The sequence below is a fragment of the Schistocerca nitens genome, chromosome 3 (assembly GCF_023898315.1).
Source record: "Schistocerca nitens isolate TAMUIC-IGC-003100 chromosome 3, iqSchNite1.1, whole genome shotgun sequence".
In the NCBI taxonomy this organism is placed as follows: domain Eukaryota; kingdom Metazoa; phylum Arthropoda; class Insecta; order Orthoptera; family Acrididae; genus Schistocerca; species Schistocerca nitens.
The window spans coordinates 409,511,214-409,532,551 of NC_064616.1; the positions used below are offsets into that span (position 1 = coordinate 409,511,214).

At 39.2% G+C, this 21,338-nt stretch overlaps 1 protein-coding gene across 3 annotated transcripts in view; it reads left to right on the plus strand.

Annotated features, from left to right (window-relative positions):
- Nucleotides 1-21,338, plus strand: part of LOC126249614 (glycine receptor subunit alpha-2-like) — a 477,560-nt gene that overhangs the window by 65,422 nt on the left and 390,800 nt on the right. For all 3 annotated transcript variants that reach the window (XM_049951280.1, XM_049951283.1, XM_049951282.1), the window contains exon 2: nt 4,367-4,453. In XM_049951280.1, the coding sequence (XP_049807237.1) occupies nt 4,371-4,453 (83 nt within the window). In that variant the 5' untranslated portion in view covers nt 4,367-4,370. The remainder of the gene's footprint in view (nt 1-4,366; nt 4,454-21,338) is intronic.

A 21,338-nucleotide genomic window follows, 5' to 3' on the forward strand; every position in this document is an offset into this window, starting at 1 on the left:
CATTTCTTCTTCAAGGCACCCTTTACAACCTTTCGAAATTTGTTTTCTTACAGCCTGTATATGTGAGCTTAGGTCACAGGTAAAGGCATCCTCTTCTTTAGAGTGGGATGGAAGTTGAATGCGACTTTGGAAGCAACTGAGCGCTCCTGAGCGACCCGTCCTGCTGTTACTGCTTCTCTACTCACCGCAAAACACTCGCCTCCTCCTTTTATATTGGCAGATACGCCTCTCGTGACGTTTAGTGGTCACTTCCACATTACATTGAAGATAGGACCGTGCGGTTACTTTTGGTCAGATAGTGTATTTAGTCGTCCACGATATACAGGGTGTTTCAGAAGGAATAGTAAGTATTTTAAGAGGCTCGAGTATAGACTAATTCGAATAAAATATTCCGTACAATATGTGCTTCATTTTTATTGGTTACAGAGACATGTGTGTTAGAATGCAACCCCAAAAATGCTCACAGAATATGTTACTCAAAACCGAATGATTAAGAACGGTGCATGCGGCAAGATATCCTAATAGCTGTCAAGCGTCTCGGTAGTTATTTATCAACTTCTTCAACGAGTTACGTGAAAGTGGTAGTGCAACATATGGACAACGTAACAGAAGGGAACAAATGACGGCAGAAGTAGGGGAAGTTAACGTTCTTGCTGGGAAATTAATGTTCTTGCTGCATGTGCAGGTGATCCGCACGTCAGTTCCCGTGCAATCGCCCGAGGAAGTGGCACGAGTGGGCAACTGTCCTACGCATTCTCCATCGACATAGGTTCAATCCTTATTCACATCTCTCTCCATAAAGAGTAGCATGGAAACAATTATGAGAATCGTGTTGACTTCTGTGCGTGTACATTAAGACAGGATACTCCAGATGTTTAATGCGTCTTGTTTAGTGCCGAAGCCACATTTACCAATAATGGACAGCTAAAACGGCGAGACATGCACTATTGGTCTGCTGGCAATCCCGGTTGGCTTCGTCAAGTGGAATGTCAGCGTCCATGGAGTGCAAACGTGTAGTGTGGGATAGTAAACCATCAGCTCATAGGCTCGATTTTCATAGACAGAACACTGAAAGCGCACAAGTATCGCAACTCCTAACAGATAATCTTCCATGGATGCTAGAAGGCGTTCCTCTGCAAACTGGAAGGAAACTATGGTACCAACATGATGGCTTTCTAGTCCCTTATGCACGAAGTACTACAGCATGTCTTCACGAATTGTTTCCAAATCGTTGGATTAGACGTAGTGGACCTGTAACTTGGCTGGCCCATTCCCCGAATTTGACGCCTGTAGACTTTTTTCTGTGAGGAAAGCTAGAAGACGCTTTCTTCAGGGACATACCAATTACACCCGCAGCGACGTATCACTGTAGCCTGTACGAACATCTACGCTGAAATGCTAGCACGTATGATGCAGTCGTTCCATACCAGACTGGAGACGTGCATTGCCGCAGACGCTTGTCACTTTGGCACAACCTGTGATGGTCAATTGTCTCGTTACTGGTCAGAATCCACATAGTGTACGCACTTCTTTACTGTATTCTACCACTAGTGTCGGAGGGGGAACTTTTCGAAGTACGGTATCTCGTAAACAATTCGCACTATAATCCTGCAACAAACTTCACTGACATTCTAATTTATTCTACTTTAAGTCTGTTAGTGTGAATTGGCATTGTTACATTTAGAAAAGTGTATTTTTGCACAGAAAATACACTTCCTAAGTATTACCTACAATATGTTGATCGGCTAACAATACAAGCCCCTAAGAACCAATCCATTCTGGAAAATGGCACATCAGTAGCACTTTCCGTTTCCTCAACATCTACGGTGCAAGTTTTAGGTGATTCAAGCTGTATATGAATTGTGTTATTTTAGTTTTTCGCAAATTGTAATACCAAGACATGTTCAGTATCCTTGCAAAAATGATCTATGGATGAATAAAGCTGCTACTACTGCTAGTGTTACTACTACTGTACCAGTCTCGTGTAGTTAAGCGAAAACACGAGTAAAAATGATTACCCTGCAAGGTTGCAGTACTTCCAGGGAATATGTGATAATTTTGAATGATCACGTCTGTCCCATGATACAATATTTCTTCCGTAATGGTGATGTTGTGCTCCAAGACCAGAGGCTCCTGTTCACAGTGCTCGCATCGTCCAGTTCTGTGAGGACGAGGATGAATTGTCGCATCGCCCCTGGCCACCACAGTCACCAGATTTCAATATTATTCAGCCGTGGTGGTGTACTTTGGCGAGAAGGGTGTGTGATCGCTATCCATCCCCCTGTTTTGCAGTAAGACTAGTATAAGATTCCCTTTATGTATTCATTTCGAGACAGCTGGAAGGTGTGCAGCTCACACCAGCTATCTGAGTAGTTGTCTCTAACGTGTAGTGGACACCACAGCCATTTAGAATGACCCTGCAGGTCACTTGTTACATAAAAAATATCGGATCATTTGCATTTTATATTCGCACTAATAGAATTTCGCTAAGATTTATACCATTCTTTTTCAATAACGGTTACGAAAACACAAATGGACAAAATATTTTGGAAATAAGTTCTGATGAAAATAGTGCAGTGCTTGAGTTTCAAATTAGTTCCAGTGATAAATTGTGGAAATTCTTTCATCTCTGTTGGAAAAGAAAAAAATAAAGTACTTATTTTCTATACAAATGAACAAAATTGTCATAATTTTTTTTTGGGGGGGGGGGGAGGGGGTGTGGATCAGTGCAGACGTTAATGTACTATGCCTTACCACATTTCGGAACATCACAACAACTATGAGCAATAACGTAAAGATAGGTAGTTCATTATCAAACGACGACGTGAGACTTTAATAAGCGAAAGAATAATTTCTTTACGGAAGAGTTTCTTCAAACTCACATGAAAAAGGCAGCACAGCAAAGCAACATGTTAGTTCCCAAACAGACGTTTTTTTGTTGTAGTAAGGGACCGCGTCACGGTGAATACAACACTTCTCATTAGATGAGATTGAGCGTGATTGGCTCTGGGCTGGGTGACCATCCGGGCCACCATGCGCTTTTGACCTCCCGGCATGCAGTTAGCCTCGTGATGCCAACTGAGGAGCTACGCGATCGAGTAGTGGCGGTTCCTCGTCATGAAAACAGACAACGGCCGAGAGCGGTATGCTGCCCCTCGGATTCTGCCGTTAGCGTTCCACTATCCAACAATCCCTCCGCATGGTGGAATAACATTTGTCTGGCCAGGGCAAGGAGAGAAGCAACAGGGACACTATTCCTGGACATAGAGAAGACATTTGCCTACGTCTGGCACGATAGCCTAATTTACAAGCTAGATCAAATAGGGTGCCGAGGACACATAATCTGGATCATTTACTCTTCCTTATAGGACGACAGTTCTACGTAAGGAACGGAAACATGTTCAGCCAGATAAGGCAGATCGCGGCAGGAGTCCCGCAAGGCTCGGTTTTTGGTCTCGTCCCTTACATCATCTACACAAATAACATTCGGAAGCAGGCTGGCGGAGAGGCTGCTCTCTATTCCGATGATACTGCATATGTAAAAGTAGTCGCAGATTCCTCCACATACACCGCAACCTACAACACCTGGATAAGATTACACAGCGGTGTAACCGATGGAAGATGAAGATCAACCCCACAAAGTGCCAGGCGATCTATTTCATCCCCAAAATCAAGCTCCCTCATCGTCAACTCACCATTGACGCCAGAGAATTGACCTGGAGAAAGTCAGAAACGTACCTCGGCCTTGAATAGATGGACGCCAAACGTGTAACAAATATTTCACCACTGCAGCGAACAAAGGCTGCGCACTTTTCTGTAAGCTGTATCCCCTCCTGAAAGTGACGGATTAATCGTTCAGTGCAAATTCCTCCTCTAGCGCTGGGTTAGACTTCCGGTCATCTTGTATGGCTCGGAAGTGTGGTCTATGGGGTCAGACACAGTACTAACACGACTGCAGCGCCTACAAAAGAAAGTTTTTCGTGTCAGATATGTCCCCAACACACACATAAGAGACCTTTTGTGGCAACGCACCGTTTAAAAAACTTATTCAGGACAAACCCACGAAATTTTACGAAACATCACAAACTTCGCCCCACATTCTCATTCAAAATTTAGGACACGAACCACCAGAAGCTTCTCACAAACGCCACTTTAGGGACCAATAAAATACAGACAAAAACACCAAGCAGACGCTTACACACTGAAAACACACAGAGAACCGCAATCCCTCATCTTCACGAAATCCCCTAGCACCTTCTTAAGTTAGATGGACACAGCCCAGTGTTACTTCATACACCACATATATAACCATAGCCTTCGTTGTCTCAGTACCTTGAAGTTGATCATTGGATGGTTGCGGTTGCAGGAAGATGGCGGCCGGGCGGGAGACACAGCTGCCTTGGCTGGTGCTGACGCTGCTGCTGGGCGCCGTGTCTGCTGGGGATTACAAGGAGTGAGTACCACACATTCACCAGCACACCTGTAGTTTACACACGTACTTTCAGTTTGGATATACAATGGATATAAGTTCTGGACGCACTTTGCACGGTTCCCATTTATGTATAATGCACTAAATAGATGCTTTCACTAAGCCAGAAATATTGGATTTTAATTTACTCAGAGTATCTCAAACATGTAGCATAAACAATGATGTGGACGGTGGTGGATCCGAGGCTGAGTACTTTGAGATACGAAACATGTGGCGAAAATCAATATTTCAGTCGATAGCGTCTTGAAGGAGCAGCACATGTGAGGCATATGTTTATACTCTGCTTATGGTTCATAATGCAAATCTGTCATTCGCGTAGACTTACACCAGAACTTGCTGAGTTCCACTAGAAAGAACTGTTCGCACAGTAGAATTTGATGAGATGGTGTTGGATCGTGTTCGAAAAGATTATTTCACAGTACCCGTTGACTTGCCTCTGAAATGCCAAATTCAAAGAACTGGTGGAGAATTAAAAAAAAAGTGTGGAAGCAATGAGATCAAATGATTTTACACATAAAATTCCGTTGTATTGTATGTATTGAGACTATCAGTTATTACTTAGAACATTTACTATGAGCTTAGGTTGTTGTTAGGTTAAGTTGTTTATGCCAAAAAATAAACAAATAAATATTCATATTCAACCCTTAGTTCCTTATCTCAATGGAATAAGTTTAGGATCTTCTACCATCTGTTAATTTTCACCGCAAAGGTTACTGACACCTTTTTCATAGAGCATGGTTACCCACACACAGCAATGACACGATGAAGTTTTCATTTTTGCGAAAGTAATTTGTGCTAAGACATGGTGTCATGGTTACGGATCAGATACAAGCTAATTTTTGTTCTTGTTCTTTAATTTCCTTTAACATTGAATTTTCAGAGGCCTGTTGATATCAGTCTTCTGTAGATAGGGATGACTGAAGTTACTGAATTTGCCTGATTTCTATACGATTACACACAAAACTATTCTTTGCCAAAGGAAATTTTGTGTTATTTCTCTGTTAAATATTAGGTTGCTCAGCACTACATTAAGCTAATTTATGTGGAGGGTCTGTAACTCTCAAAACATACACATGAACATATTTTTCAGTTTATTTCCTCCAGCAATGGAGCACTTCCTATTATATTATGATAAAATCCTAATACATACTTCAATGAACCATGGTTCTCCTGCAAGCTTCATCTTGGAAACACCACAGTACACAGTAAGCATTTCTTGCTTTAACGGAAATAGGAAGAAATGGAAACGAAGACATCTGAGGCGGCATTTAAACGACAGCACAGTCTTTTTATTTGAAGTGATACTTCAGTTTGTCAAACGAATCGTTAGCAGCTGAACATACACTCTACTTGTAGAATTACCACTAATTATCTATGCACACCTGGAGGATTTTAGAATAATAAACTCAGTGATGTAAGAATCTTATGTTTGGTTTCAATTACAACCACTCTTAACTATTTGATTTACGTTGTTATTACTGAAATGAAATATTATTACGTTATGTCATTTAACAATTACAGTTTTCAATCATTATTTTGTCTGGGGCTTTAAACAAAAGGCACAGAGAAGGAAAGACACTTTTATGTAAAGCTGGATCCAGAGGTACTGTTGACTGAGTGATCTTTGGTAGCTACAGTATTTGTAAGACACGCTGAATACTGTTTCCTTTACAGGTAAATGCCATATAATAAGTGTAATGAAATTTTCATTTCCTCAGCAGATAAGGAATTGGATGAAAATTTATCTTGTGTGTGGCATGTACAAGTTATTCTGCAATTATGAAAAAAAGATGTAAGATAGGAACTATCATTTCTCCATTGTTTATTACAGTTTGTTTACAAAAGACTGTATAAGCCCAAATTTTGGGGCAGGCAGCAGTTTTAATCTACTGCTGCGAAAAACCTTTTGGTAAAAGGAATAGGGCCATTCAACTCTATTAATGAATTAAAATTTAACTGAATAACATGAGATAAAGTCAGAAAACTTTTAAAGTTTAACCAAATATTAAAATGGGTGAAAAAATTTAAAACCTCACACAAGAAAAAATTAAAATTTTACATAAAAAATAGTCACAACCTTTTTTATTTTTAAAACTCTAATTTTTTCAGTATTTCATTTTTTTAAATGTAATAAATGTTCTATTTTTTAAATGTAATAAAGTTCTATTTTTTAAATCTAATAATTTCTCTGTTTTCATTCTTAAAATTTAATATACTGTTTATTTTTCATTTTCAAAAATGTAATTATTTGTCTTTTTTTAAAATCTAAAATCTTTTTTTCAGTTTTTAAAATATACTATAGTTTATTTACTTATAAATTATAACATAAAACACTGAAGTTGTGTAAATTATCTCTCCCAAATCTAGCATTCATCTCGTATTTCTGTTTTTAAAAATATAATATATTATAAAAAATAAAATATGACGAACATGTGGAACAAATTTAACTTTGAGAAAAATATTTTTCTTGAAAGAACAGAAAACCAAGAGAGAAACAAGTTAAATGTAATGTTTAGAAATATTGTTTTAAGCCATCTTTAACTATAGAACATAATGATGGTATTGATAATTTTGTAGGTGTTTATTGTGAAGAATGCAACATATTGGAATTTTATAGTTATGAGGAAACAGATACAGATGTTTTGAAAGAATCTGAAAAGAAAACAAATTGTTTCCTATTTATGACTATAAAAAATAGAGAATTATTATGAGGAAATAAATACAGATATTTTGAGAGAAGATAAAAATCAAACTCTCTTTTATCTATCACTGCAAGAAATATAGAAAATTATTGTTATTATTATGAGGAAACAGTCTTATGAAATTTATAACGTACCGAAAATAGTGAAAGATAATATTTTTTCATGCATATTGCTTTTAAAATTTCCCCATTCAATAACCAAAGACTCTGAATGTGAATATTTGAACATTATCAGGTTAATTCTTTTCAGGAAAAATAATATAAGCTAAAGTATTATTAGCAATTTTATCAGTAGAGGTAGCACATAATTTCATAGTTTTTTATTTGCCTCAATATTTTTTCTTTTACTCATATTTACAATATGAATAGGATAATTCGTAATGAAATTATATAGAGTTGTATCAGAATCTCATTTAATTGTGTAATCATTTTAAATCATGAAATGAATCATAAGCTTTTCAAAAATTATTTGATGGATCTTATTTCCACATTTCTTGAGGACAAATTTCATTTCTTTCATTGTTAGTTAATATTCACTAATTTAACATTAACAAATAATGTGGAATCAACCTATTTATATTGGTATGGCTGTACTTCATTTATCAAAAGAATTAATCAATGATTTTCGCTACAATATTATGTAACCAAAATATTGAGGAAATATCAAAGTTTATCACCATGGTACTGATAGTTTAGTGTTTATCTAGAAGATAATATTGATAATATACCTCAAAATAAAAAGTGTTGGGAAAAATGAAAGATGAGCATGAAGTAAAAATAACAGAAAAATTTTGTGGTTTAAGTGCGAAAACATGTGCATATAAATTTGGTGATAAATAAGGGAAAAAGCAAGAGGAGTGAAGATATGCATTATTAAAAATAAAATAAGTTTATGAGTTTATAAAGATTATTTATTTAACAATACAGAACAATGCATTTAATATAAAGTGCAAAACACAAACTTTATGAAGTTGAAGCCAATAAAAAGGTGCTGGGTCCATATGAGAATAAGAGATATGTTTTAGAAAATAAAATAAATACATTAGTGGATGGCCATTATTCAGTTAAATAATTATAAAATTATTTTATTTAAAAATTATAAAATTATTATATTTAAGCCATTATTTAATAATTTCTCTACATAGATAAATGAATAACATTAATCACCTTCCAGACAATCATATTTGGTGTCTAAAATATAAAAAATTGAATGATACACATAATCCAAATAGAATAAAAAGAAAGGAACAGAAAACAAAGAAAAGAATATATCTGTTCAGTATTAAAAAAAGTAAATTTGTTAAAAAATTTGTAGGTGCTGTAATATGTTCTAATAATAATATTTGAGAAGAAATAATTAATGAATTACAGAAACTGATGAGAAAAATGTTACAAGCAGAAATGTTATTTCTTTGGTATATATGATTTATGGCAAATTGATGTAGTAGGAGTGGATTCAGGGAATTGAAAAGGAATTTGAAAAATAAGTGAAGGATATTAATATTTATTAACTATACTTGATGTTTTTTTTCAAAATTTGCTTGGGTTGTCCTAGGTGAAGGTTAAAACAGGTAAAAAGTAACTGATTCTCTTGTAAAATTTTAAAACAAAGACGTCCAAGAAATTTACAAAGGACAAGAATTTTATAGCGAAGTTTTTCAAGAATTTTTGAAAAATATAAAATTAATCATTATACAACTATTAGAGAATTAAAAGGATCTGTTGTTGAAGTCATTATAGAATATTAAAAGAAAAATGTGAAAAAGTTGATTTACAAGGAAATTATAATTGGATCAATATACACTCCTGGAAATGGAAAAAAGAACACATTGACACCGGTGTGTCAGACCCACCATACTTGCTCCGGACACTGCGAGAGGGCTGTACAAGCAATGATCACACGCACGGCACAGCGGACACACCAGGAACCGCGGTGTTGGCCATCGAATGGCGCTAGCTGCGCAGCATTTGTGCACCGCCGCCGTCAGTGTCAGCCAGTTTGCCGTGGCATACGGAGCTCCATCGCAGTCTTTAACACTGGTAGCATGCCGCGACAGCGTGGACGTGAACCGTATGTGCAGTTGACGGACTTTGAGCGAGGGCGTATAGTGGGCATGCGGGAGGCCGGGTGGACGTACCGCCGAATTGCTCAACACGTGGGGCGTGAGGTCTCCACAGTACATCGATGTTGTCGCCAGTGGTCGGCGGAAGGTGCACGTGCCCGTCGACCTGGGACCGGACCGCAGCGACGCACGGATGCACGCCAAGACCGTAGGATCCTACGCAGTGCCGTAGGGGACCGCACCGCCACTTCCCAGCAAATTAGGGACACTGTTGCTCCTGGGGTATCGGCGAGGACCATTCGCAACCGTCTCCATGAAGCTGGGCTACGGTCCCGCACACCGTTAGGCCGTCTTCCGCTCACGCCCCAACATCGTGCAGCCCGCCTCCAGTGGTGTCGCGACAGGCGTGAATGGAGGGACGAATGGAGACGTGTCGTCTTCAGCGATGAGAGTCGCTTCTACCTTGGTGCCAATGATGGTCGTATGCGTGTTTGGCGCCGTGCAGGTGAGCGCCACAATCAGGACTGCATACGACCGAGGCACACAGGGCCAACACCCGGCATCATGGTGTGGGGAGCGATCTCCTACACTGGCCGTACACCACTGGTGATCGTCGAGGGGACACTGAATAGTGCACGGTACATCCAAACCGTCATCGAACCCATCGTTCTACCATTCCTAGACCGGCAAGGGAACTTGCTGTTCCAACAGGACAATGCACGTCCGCATGTATCCCGTGCCACCCAACGTGCTCTAGAAGGTGTAAGTCAACTACCCTGGCCAGCAAGATCTCCGGATCTGTCCCCCATTGAGCATGTTTGGGACTGGATGAAGCGTCGTCTCACTCAGTCTGCACGTCCAGCACGAACGCTGGTCCAACTGAGGCGCCAGGTGGAAATGGCATGGCAAGCCGTTCCACAGGACTACATCCAGCATCTCTACGATCGTCTCCATGGGAGAATAGCAGCCTGCACTGCTGCGAAAGGTGGATATACACTGTACTAGTGCCGACATTGTGCATGCTCTGTTGCCTGTGTCTATGTGCCTGTGGTTCTGTCAGTGTGATCATGTGATGTATCTGACCCCAGGAATGTGTCAATAAAGTTTCCCCTTCCTGGGACAATGAATTCACGGTGTTCTTATTTCAATTTCCAGGAGTGTAGTTTCCAAAGTAATTGACGAATATAATAATGAAAAACATTCAACAATAGAAATAAAATCAAAAGATGTAAATAAAGAAAGCAAAAAAATTTATTACAAACTGTTTATGTAGCAAATTTTGGAGAAACTAAGCATAAATATAAAATAGGTGATATGGCAAGAGTAAGTAAATTAAAAGGAATTTTTGAAAAAGTCTGCACACTAATTGGTCAACAGAAATTTTCGAAATTGAAAAAGTTATGCAATCATATACGAGGCCTGTCTAAAAAGTATCTGACCTTTGGCCAAAAAAAAATATTTTGAATAACTGATGGGGTTCGGACCCTAATCCCCTTCAAAGTTGGCTCCTTCTGCTTGTACACACTTATTCCACCGATCCTTCCACTGCTGGAAACACCTCTGGAAGTCTTCTTTTGGAATGGTGTTCAGCTCTGTCGTCGTGTTACACATTATATCTTCTCTACTCTCAAAACAGGATCCTTTCAGTGGCGTCTTCAATTTAGGAAACAACCGGAAGTCTCAAGGAGTCATGTCTGGAGAGTAGTGAGGTTGGCGAACGGCTGTAATTCCATGTTTGGCCTAGAAATTTTGGATCAGGAGGGATGAATGTGCGGGGGCGTTGTCGTGATGCAGTTGCCAGTTTTTCGCCGTCCACATGTCTCGTCTTTTGCACTGAACTGAGTCACAGAGTACCCGAGAACAGCTTGACAGTACTCCTTTGTCACTGTTCGTCCTTTTGTAATGCACAATTCCACAAGCATCAAAGAAGACAGGCAGCATCACCTTGATTTTTCTTCACACCTGCTGTACTTTCTTTGGCCTTGGAGACGCTTCCATTGTGACGACTGTCTTTTTGTTTCTGGGTCGTACCCGTACACCCATGACTCATCTCCAGTTATCACGGTGGTGAGAATGGGTCTGAGCACTATGGGACTTAACATCTGAGGTCATCAGTCCCCTAGAACTTAGAACTACTTAAACCTAACTAACCGAAGGACATCACACACATCCATGCCCGAGGCAGGATTCAAACTTGCGACCATAGCGCGGTGGTGAGAAACCCAGCATCAGTGTTGGTAGTGTCCAGAAAGTCCTGTGCAACGTCAAAACGGAGGTCTTTTTGTTCTGGCGACAACAACTTGAGGCCGAATTTCGCAGCCACTCGGTGCGTGTTCAAATCATGATGCAAAATTGCATGTGCAGAATCTTTACTCACTCTAACCTGTTGGTCAGTCTCCAGTACAGTCAGATGACGATTTGCCATCACCAAATTTTCCACCCTCTCAACAACAGCTGCACTCCGAGCAGTTTGAGGCCTGCCAGAACGCTGGTCACTCTCCGCTGATGTGCGGCCATTTTTTAATCAGTCAAATCACTCCTTAATTTCTGTTACACCCAGTGCATCTTCTCCAAACACCTCCTGAATCTTACGAACTGTTTCGCTTTGAGAATCACCAGGCTTTTGACAAAATTTGGTGCAGTATCTTTGCTCAACACGTTCAGTCATCTTGAAAAATCGGTAATCCGACGAACACTTTGTGTAGCACCTCACTCAGCGACTGACAGGCAGCAACTGACGTGCTCAAAGGCGGGGACAAAGTTCACATATGCATACAAAGGTCTCTTCCTTTACTGTGTACAGTGGCGCAACATTATTGTCTCTATTTTGCACGGGTAAATCAAAGGTGAGGTACCTTTTAGACAGACCTCATATAAATTAAAAGCTTTAGATGGAGAAGAAGAGACAGGAAATTGAAGAACAATATATTAACAACAATATATCTTATTGAAAAAGTTATAAAAGAAAAATGATAAAGTTTTGTTAAATAGTTTGGTTTTGTTAATTATCATGATAGTAGGGTTTCTAAAAATAATGTTATTATATAAAGTAAAAAGATCATTTTATCAAAAATTATTAGTAATTGTTTATCATTATATTTAATGATTCCAATTTTTCAGAAAATTTTTATAAGAAATTTTTATTTTTTTATTTTCCTAATAAATGTTGTTGTATTTAAATGGAAACCAACAGATCTAAGATTTGTAAAAATTGTGAGGTTGAGAAATAGCTGATAATTTTACTTCACAGAAATATACAAAACATGGTTATAGAACAATGTGTAGATTTTGTTTAAATAAATATCAAATAGATATCTTCCCCATACGCAAAGAATTTGGTTTTTAATCATATTAAAAATCATTAATTATATTAAAAATCAAATTCTTTCTAAAATGTTTATAAATACTATTACAAAGAAATTTTAAGTCGAATTCCAAGTGGTGAACATTGGAATACATTATTATTATTTAAAAATGATGAAAACCTAAATAATGATGAAGAATATGTAATTAAAAAAATGTATAAATTGTCAGTATATGAAAGACTTAATTGTTTTTTTATAAAAAACTGACATCTAAAGAGAATTATTTGAATAAACATAAAAATATTTTCTACAATACAAAAAAATAAAAAAATTCTGTATAAAAGAGTGTTTTTAAAATTTTTGAATAGTTCGAAAATAATAACATGTAACATACAATATTTTGAAAGAAACACCAGATGTATTACTCAGTAAATCTACAAAAAGGTTTTTCAATTTTGTTGAAGTTATGAGATTAAAAGTATATTGTGATATCTGGGAATATAACTTGGGAAGCAAAGAACAGATAACTGATTTCTTTTTTTAAATAGAAAACATAAATATATTAAATATTAAATTTATATTAATTAAAGATAAGAACTTTATTGGATTTTTAAAAATTTCTATTACATTTTTAAAATATGATAATAAAATAATTTATTAGATTTTTAAAAATGGAAAATAAAATATGTTAGACTTTTAAAAACGATGACTATAAAAGTTATTAGATTTTAAAAATGAATAATTAAAAATTTTATAGATTTTTAGGAAATGAAAAATAAAAAATATTACATTTTTGAAAATGGAAAACAAAAAACAGTTATTAGATTTTCTAAGAATTAAAAAGTGTGAATATTTTTGTGTAAAATTTTAATTTTTTGTGTGTGAGATTTTTACATTTCTCGAATCATTTTCATATCTGATTAAAATTTATAAGTTTTCTAATTTTTCATTTCATTATAATCAGTTAAATTTTTATTAATGAAATGAGATGAATGGCCCTTTTTTTAACCTAAGTTTTGCGGCACTAGTACATGAATATTGCCGACTGTCCCAAAATTTGGGGCCGCATCAGTAATTTCCATCTGCTTGTATATGTTTTCTATCACAAGACTTTACACGTCAAATAATGTAGTTTAATTCTGGCTGGTTAGCTGCTTATTTTATTTCTGAAAAATCAAAATGAAATGCGTAGATCGCTTTTGAACAGTGCAAAGAGATGTATTTTAAAGGAGTGTCTCTCTCTATACCTGTGAGTCAGGTAGCGAAAACTAGAACATCAGTGCAAGTTCGTACACTGGAAAAGAGACAGTTATGAGTGTTCACAACCACTAGAAAACTTTATAAATTGTGCCATGTTCTATTAAAGTCCATTTTCCCTATCTTTCAGAATTTTTCCTATGAATCCGAAAGGTTTCGATGTTTTTCGGTATAGTACGTTTACTGTTTAACATCTTGGCCAAGAAACACAGGAAGCACTCCGAATGAATAAACTATGTCTAGTTTCGAACCTTCTATCATCTTGTATGCCATAGCTTCAATACATATAACAATGAAAGAGTGTAGAGTAAATCTGCAGTGCAGATTAAAAGTTAAATCTATGTGGTCACCCCATCTGTTAGGTGAATTTACAATTCTTGTAACTTTGTATAGTCCAATGGACATTTTACAAACAGGGATTATTCAAACAGCAGAAGCCTGGTAGTTCACATGGTCCTGAAGTTCCTTATAAAGGTAGTTCAGATAAAAGGTGTAGAGACTGAGGACTCTTCCCTTACTCCATTGTACCCTCACGAAGGAGTCTGAGTAGGTCTTATTCAAATACAAAATGGAGATATGGTATCAGCCACAGGAGAAAATTCCCCTGCTCTTGCTCAGAGACATAGGTCAAGCAGATCTTCACACACCATATCTACAAGTTGCGATGTTAACGTTTACTGATTCATAGCATACTGTGAAATAATAATGTGACGATATACATTATAAAATAATAGATATTAACATAAAAGTAACATATCGTAATTGATACTGACTTTATAAAATAACAAAACAGTTAATCAGGTGCAGTTGAAGACCTATACAGGGTGTTGCAAAAAGGTACGGCCAAACTTTCAGGAAACATTCCTCACACACAAAGAAAGAAAAGATGTTATGTGGACATGTGTCCGGAAACGCTTACTTTCCATGTTAGAGCTCATTTTAATACTTCTCTTCAAATCACATTAATCATGGAATGGAAACACACAGCAACAGAACGTACCAGCGTGACTTCAAACACTTTGTTACAGGAAATGTTCAAAATGTCCTCCGTTAGCGAGGATACATGCATCCACATTCCGTCGCATGGAATCCCTGATGCGCTGATGCAGCCCTGAAGAATGGCGTATTGTATCACAACCGTCCACAATACGAGCACGAAGGGTCTCTACATTTGCGTAGACAAGAGCTTTCAAATGCCCCCATAAATGAAAGTCAAGAGGGTTGAGGTCAGGAGAGCGTGGAGGCCATGGAATTGGTCCGCCTCTACCAATCCATCGGTCACCGAATCTGTTGTTGAGAAGCGTACGAACACTTTGACTGAAATGTGCAGGAGCTCCATCGTGCATGAACCACATGTTGTGTCGTACTTGTAAAGGCACATGTTCTAGCAGCACAGGTAGTGTATCGCGTATGAAATCATGATAACGTGCTCCATTGAGCGTAGGTGGAAGAACATGGGGCCCAATCAAGACATCACCAACAATGCCTGCCCAAACGTTCACAGAAAATCTGTGTTGATGGCGTGATTGCACAATTGCGTGCGGATTCTCGTCAGCTCACACATGTTGATTGTAAAAATTTACAATTTGATCACGGTGGAATGAAGCCTCATCCGTAAAGAGAAAATTTGCACTGAAATGAGGATTGACACATTGTTGGATGGACCATTCGCAGAAGTGTACCCGTGGAGGCCAATCAGCTGCTGATAGTGCCTGCACACGCTGTACATGGTACGGAAACAACTGGTTCTCCCGTAGCACTCTCCATACAGTGACGTGGTCAACGTTACCTTGTACAGCAGCAATTTGTCTGACGCTGACATTAGGGTTATCGTCAACTGCACGAAGAATTGCCTCCTCTATTGCACGTGTCCTCGTCGTTTTAGGTCTTCCCCAGTCGCGAGTTATAGGATCAATTGCTTCGAACGTCTTCCTATCGGGACACCTTCGTTCTGGAAATCTGTCTCGATACAAACGTACCGCGCCACGGCTATTGCCCCGTCCTAATCCATACATCAAATGGGCATCTGCCAACTCCGCATTTGTAAACATTGCACTGACTGCAAAACCACGTTCGTGATGAACACTAACCTGTTGATGCTACGTACTGATGTGCTTGATGCTAGTACCGTAGAACAATGAGTCGCATGTCAGCACAAGCACCGAAGTCAACATTGCCTTCCTTCAATTGGGCCAACTGGCGGTGAATCGAGGAAGTACAGTACATACTGACGAAACTAAAATGAGCTCTAACATGGAAATTAAGCGTTTCCGGACACATGTCCACATAACATCTTTTCTTTATTTGTGTGTGAGGAATGTTTCCTGACAGTTTGGCCGTACCTTTTTGTAACGCCCTGTATATTTGAAATGAGGAGTACTGCAGATTTTCTCCAGATGATAATATTTCTTGGCGTATTTCCATTCTGGCGGCAACTGACACTTTACAACACACATTTATTTTCTGGCTTTTTGGGGTGACATATTTAAAAACGATAATGAGATGAGAAAACTCTTTCTTGAGACCAAAATTAAAACGATGTCCTTGACCGACATTGTATTGCAACTCATCAATGCATAAGAATTGGCGCAGTACAAGGTTGTACACTTTTCCTACTGGCATTAAATTTGCAAGAAAAAGGAAGATAAAAATTTAACATCCTGACGCAAACTAGGCTATTAGAGACGGAGCATAAGCTTGGATTGTGAAAGGATGGGGAAGGAAATCGATCACGTCCTTTTCAAACGAAAAGTTGCGGCATTGCATTATACGATTTCGGGAAACTACAGGGAACCTAAAACAGTATGGTAGGACTGGAGTTGAACCAAAGTTTGTCCCAAATGATACACCTCGCTCGGTGTTGAGTTTGAGGAACCTATATTATTGGCTCATCAAAAAGCGGAAGTTGGCTGATGATTAATAAAATAGTCTGGAACACCATTTGAAATCCATCTCCCGCCTCCACTTGAGATTAAGTACTCTCCAATCACAGTAATGTGAAGTACACTTAGAAACGAATTGACCAATACTTCAGGCGTCATATCAAGACAATACCTCAATCCATTGTGTATGGGACATTCGCTCGGAAGTAGTCCTGTTGGTGTACAGACTAGTTGGGTCCAGAGGTCAGCCTGACTGCCTACTCCTCCTCAGGCAGCCAATCATAATCCTCGTGAAATTGAATGCCTTTCTTCTAACACGCCTTATTACGCAGGGTGTCCCAGAAATGCTGTGACAAACTTCGAGGGATTGTAGACAGTGTTTTGAGGACCAAATTGAGGATAGGAACCCGTATCTGGAAATGTCATCCAATGACGCTACAGAGCGTTGAAGTTATAGGCCCCAGCGTCTGCTGCTAGGCCACCCCATCGGCAGCAAACGTGACTTTGTAAATTGACGTAACGTCTCCAACGTTGCTTATTGTTCAGCGATAGTGACTGATAGTCACGATCGTTAGTTGAGAAGATGAAGCTAGCTGCTTGTCTCCTATGACTGCGGTGCTCTTTCGCCTCAGTGGACGGATGTTTCAGGTATGTATTTCCAGCTGCAGTTAATTTTTCTCCTGCGATCCTCTAAAATATCCATTGTTTTTCCGTATGTAGGAGAAAAATAATCTGCGTCAACATGCAAAGTGACCTTTTCTGCTGAAGGGTCGGCCTAGCGGCAAGAGCCGGCGCCTGTAACTTCGACTCTCTGTTGTGTCATGGCTGATGTTTCTGGACAAGGTTCCTATCCTCGATTTGTTCCTCAAGACAAGTCATTCGCTACATTTGTGGGACACCCTGTGTGCGCAGCCCCTTTCATGGTATTGGGAATACCCCTTGACCATTACAAGAAATATTCCTCCAATTTATTCGATATTTTGGTAACCACAAATCTTCCCTGCCTCCCATAATTATGCTCATTTAATACCGTAACACGAACTTGATTAAAGTTAAACATTTTTTTTTTGCTGTTGTATATTCGTTTGAGACACAGCGACGGCCATTATTACGCTTCATTGTTGCATACAAATATTCACGTACGCACAATGCTTCTTTCGCAACGTGTCTGTTTCTGGAACTGGATGAGCGTTTCCACGGGGCTCTCGCGGTTACTATACGAAACCGTGACAGAGCCCTGTCTCGTCTCTTTTTTTAGTTCAATCTAGTAAAGGTCCTAGGTTGATGATAAAACTCAAGAAGCGGTCGAAAGAAGGTTCTGTAAACTTCCCTTTCGTATGTGGATTACTCCTTTTGGATTCTTCGAGCCTTAGCCTGCCATCTGTCTTTATATGGTCGTTCTACTTCAAATCATTCCAGACGCGTACTCCTAGACATCTTACGGTTGTGGTTGTTACCAGTGATTGATCACCAGCACTGCAGTCAACAATAACGGCTCATTCCGTATACTGTCTCATGAGCAATATTTCAAGTTTGTTTATGTTGAGGACCAACTACATGCCATTCGTCCAAGCGTGGATCATTTGCGGATCATATTGCATTCCGCTGCAAATTCTGGCTTCCCGACTTTCTTTTATCGCATAGTACCATTCGTAGATATCATCACGGATCTTCAGATGTTTTCATCACATTATTTATATGTTTTTCAATATGATACCGTAGGAAACGAATTCAACAGTTTTTACAACAAAACATTTGAGGATCTTGCGTTCGCAAAGTTAAGAATGTTACTGGAACTAAAAGCACAAATGACGCCATGAACAATGAGAAGACCAATAGTTTATCAGCTATTGGTATACACATTTGGTGTGTTTTAACGGGCTTCAGCATACCTAGATACGAAAAACGACGATGAATCGTACTGAGGTCAGCTCGGCCCATGTCGAACAACTTTTGCAGAATGACGTAAACTGGCAGTCACATAATAAAGGCACAGTTAAGTTTTGCAAGCTTCCTGGACAAGTAGCTGCTTTGCGTGCTGGAGGCTTGATAACATGTTGCCAAGAATTCCGACGATAACTGCATGAAAGTTATATTCTGGGTGTAAAAGCTTAAAAGCTACAGAACAGGAGAAAAATATGTTTTCCATATTTGTGTTATCTTTTGAAGAACGAGTTTCATAGTTCTTACCAGTTCATTTTTCTCCACTGATTTTCAAAGAAATTTGTCTAGAATTAGGAAACAGAAGTACAGTCTAAGCTAATAGCATGTAGAACGAAGAAGAGTTCATTATAAAGAACTGAAATGGAAAGCAACGGCCGAGTAAAGAAGGCCGTGACGTACCTGCTCTTCAGTGCAACATCAACTAACGTTTGTGTAAACAAAGCCCAGAAGTAATGATTTAGATTAACGTCAGCTATGAAGGCGTGTAGAAAAGTGATCAAGATGGCAGTCAGGTATTTTTGTTTTCATAATCTAAACAGGATAATATCGACTGAATTTTACGAAGGTTTGAAGCTAATAAAGCAAAGCACAAAATCGACGAAACACCTTTAATTTAACTTAATTAAGGCACTTAATGACTGGCAATAGTATACATTTACAGAGCAATTCCTGACCAGATAAACAACCAATAAATTATTTAGTTGCTACAGAAGCATTTCTCTGTAACTGATTTGCATTCAGTAATCAACGATGCGTTTATTTTGCTACTTTAACAGTCCACATAACACAAAAATAAACCCTTATTATTGTCAAAGTAAAGTAGCTTAGAGTAAGACAAAGTTAAAAAAGGGAAACAGCAAAAGAGGAAACCAAAATTAATCAATAATTTCAGTGGGTCAGTCTCTCACTGTAGCTGTTCAAAAACACCGCCGTTCTTTTCTCGACAGCTTTCCAGTCTAGACCAAAGTGCAGAGAAGACCTACCTGATGCGATTTTTCGTTTCATCACTGTTTTCACATTGTTCAGCGTACACCATATCCTGTTTTGCACGTACAGCCAACGAATAGTTGTACGCACGGTGCCGTAAACTGATTTATTATATACTCAGTTGCAGGGTAAGCAAACCCGACCAACATACACTGCTGAGCCAAAACATTATGATCACTTGCTTAATAGCTTGTTTTTCAGTCTTTGGAACAAAATATAACACTAATTCTGCGTATCAGAGATCTGACAGTTAGTTGGTAGATTTTGTGGAGGTATGTGGCATTAGATGTCTACGTACAGATCATGTAATTCGCATAAATAACAGGCCTCTGATTTGCGTACGCGGTGATGGCGCCAGATAGCTGCCCAGATGAGTTCGATAGGACTTACATTAGGCGAATTTGATCACCGAGACAACAACGAGAGTTCACTATAACGCTCCTCAAACCAATGTAGCACGGTTCTCGCTCAGAGCCGCTGAAAGATGACATCGCCGTCGGGGAAGACATCAAGCATGAAGGGATGAAGGTGATTCGCAACTGTCAGCGTGTCTTCGATTACTACCAGTGGTCCCCTGCAAGCGCAGGAGAATGTCTCCCATAACATAACACTGCTCCGACCAGCCTTTGTCTGTGGCGCGTTGCACGTTTCGAGCCGCCGTACACCTCGGTGACGGCGTTTTTGGAGACGACCTTCGTACTAGTGTAGCGAAAATGTGATTCGCCCGAAGAGCCGACACGTTTTCATTGATCGACGGTCGAATCCCGAAGGTCTCGTGCCCGCTTCAATCGTAATTGACGATTTTGTTGGGTCAACATGTGAACATCTAGAGGTGGTCCGCTGCGGAGCTCCATGTTCAACAATGTACGATGAACGGTGTGCTCCAAAATATTTGTGCGTGCACCAGCATTGCGCTCTTTCGGCATAGATGCCACAGGTCACTATCTATCCTACTTTACCGAGCAGACAATTCTCCGAGTGCACGTTCTGTGAAGTGGCTTGGACGTCCAACCATTTGGCGCCTGTTGGTAGTTTCACTGTCGTTCCACCTCTTTCCGTAGATGCTCAAGACATCATCACGTGAACATTCGACCAGTTTAACCATTTTATAGATACTCATTCACAGGCTCTGCGTAATAATAATCCACCCTTTGTCAAAGTCGCTTATCTCAGTGGAATTCCCCATTTGTAGCCCATATCTTCGCTAGAGTGATTCTCCGTCCGTGTCTGCTCCGTTTACACACTATCGTTACCGCGTCACGTGCCCACAAAGCCACAAGGCGGTATCCAACGTCGCGGTGCGCAGTAGTCATAATGTTTTGGCCTATCAGTGTATTAGCGTACACTATGGAGCCTGTTTCACTAGAGATGAATGCTCAGTTGTCGTAGCCATTAAGTTGTGAAAAGCCGTAAACACATATTTACAGTAAGCTTGTAGGTGGACACAGCCAATGATTGGCTTTTAAGTCCCTATCTGCATCCTCCCCGCTTCACTGCAACAGTGTCCACTGTATGACTGCAGGCTTCGTCGGTCGGCGTATTCCAGTGATCGGCCGAGTGGTGGCTTCATCTTGTCGCAACGTTCAATGAGTTTCGTACCCATCATCGTTGCCTGAAGATACATTTTCTGTTATTAGATGAGGACTGCAATAGCAGCAAAAGCACCAGCGACAGTTCTACTAGTCGTCGTCTACTGTTTGTACATTATTT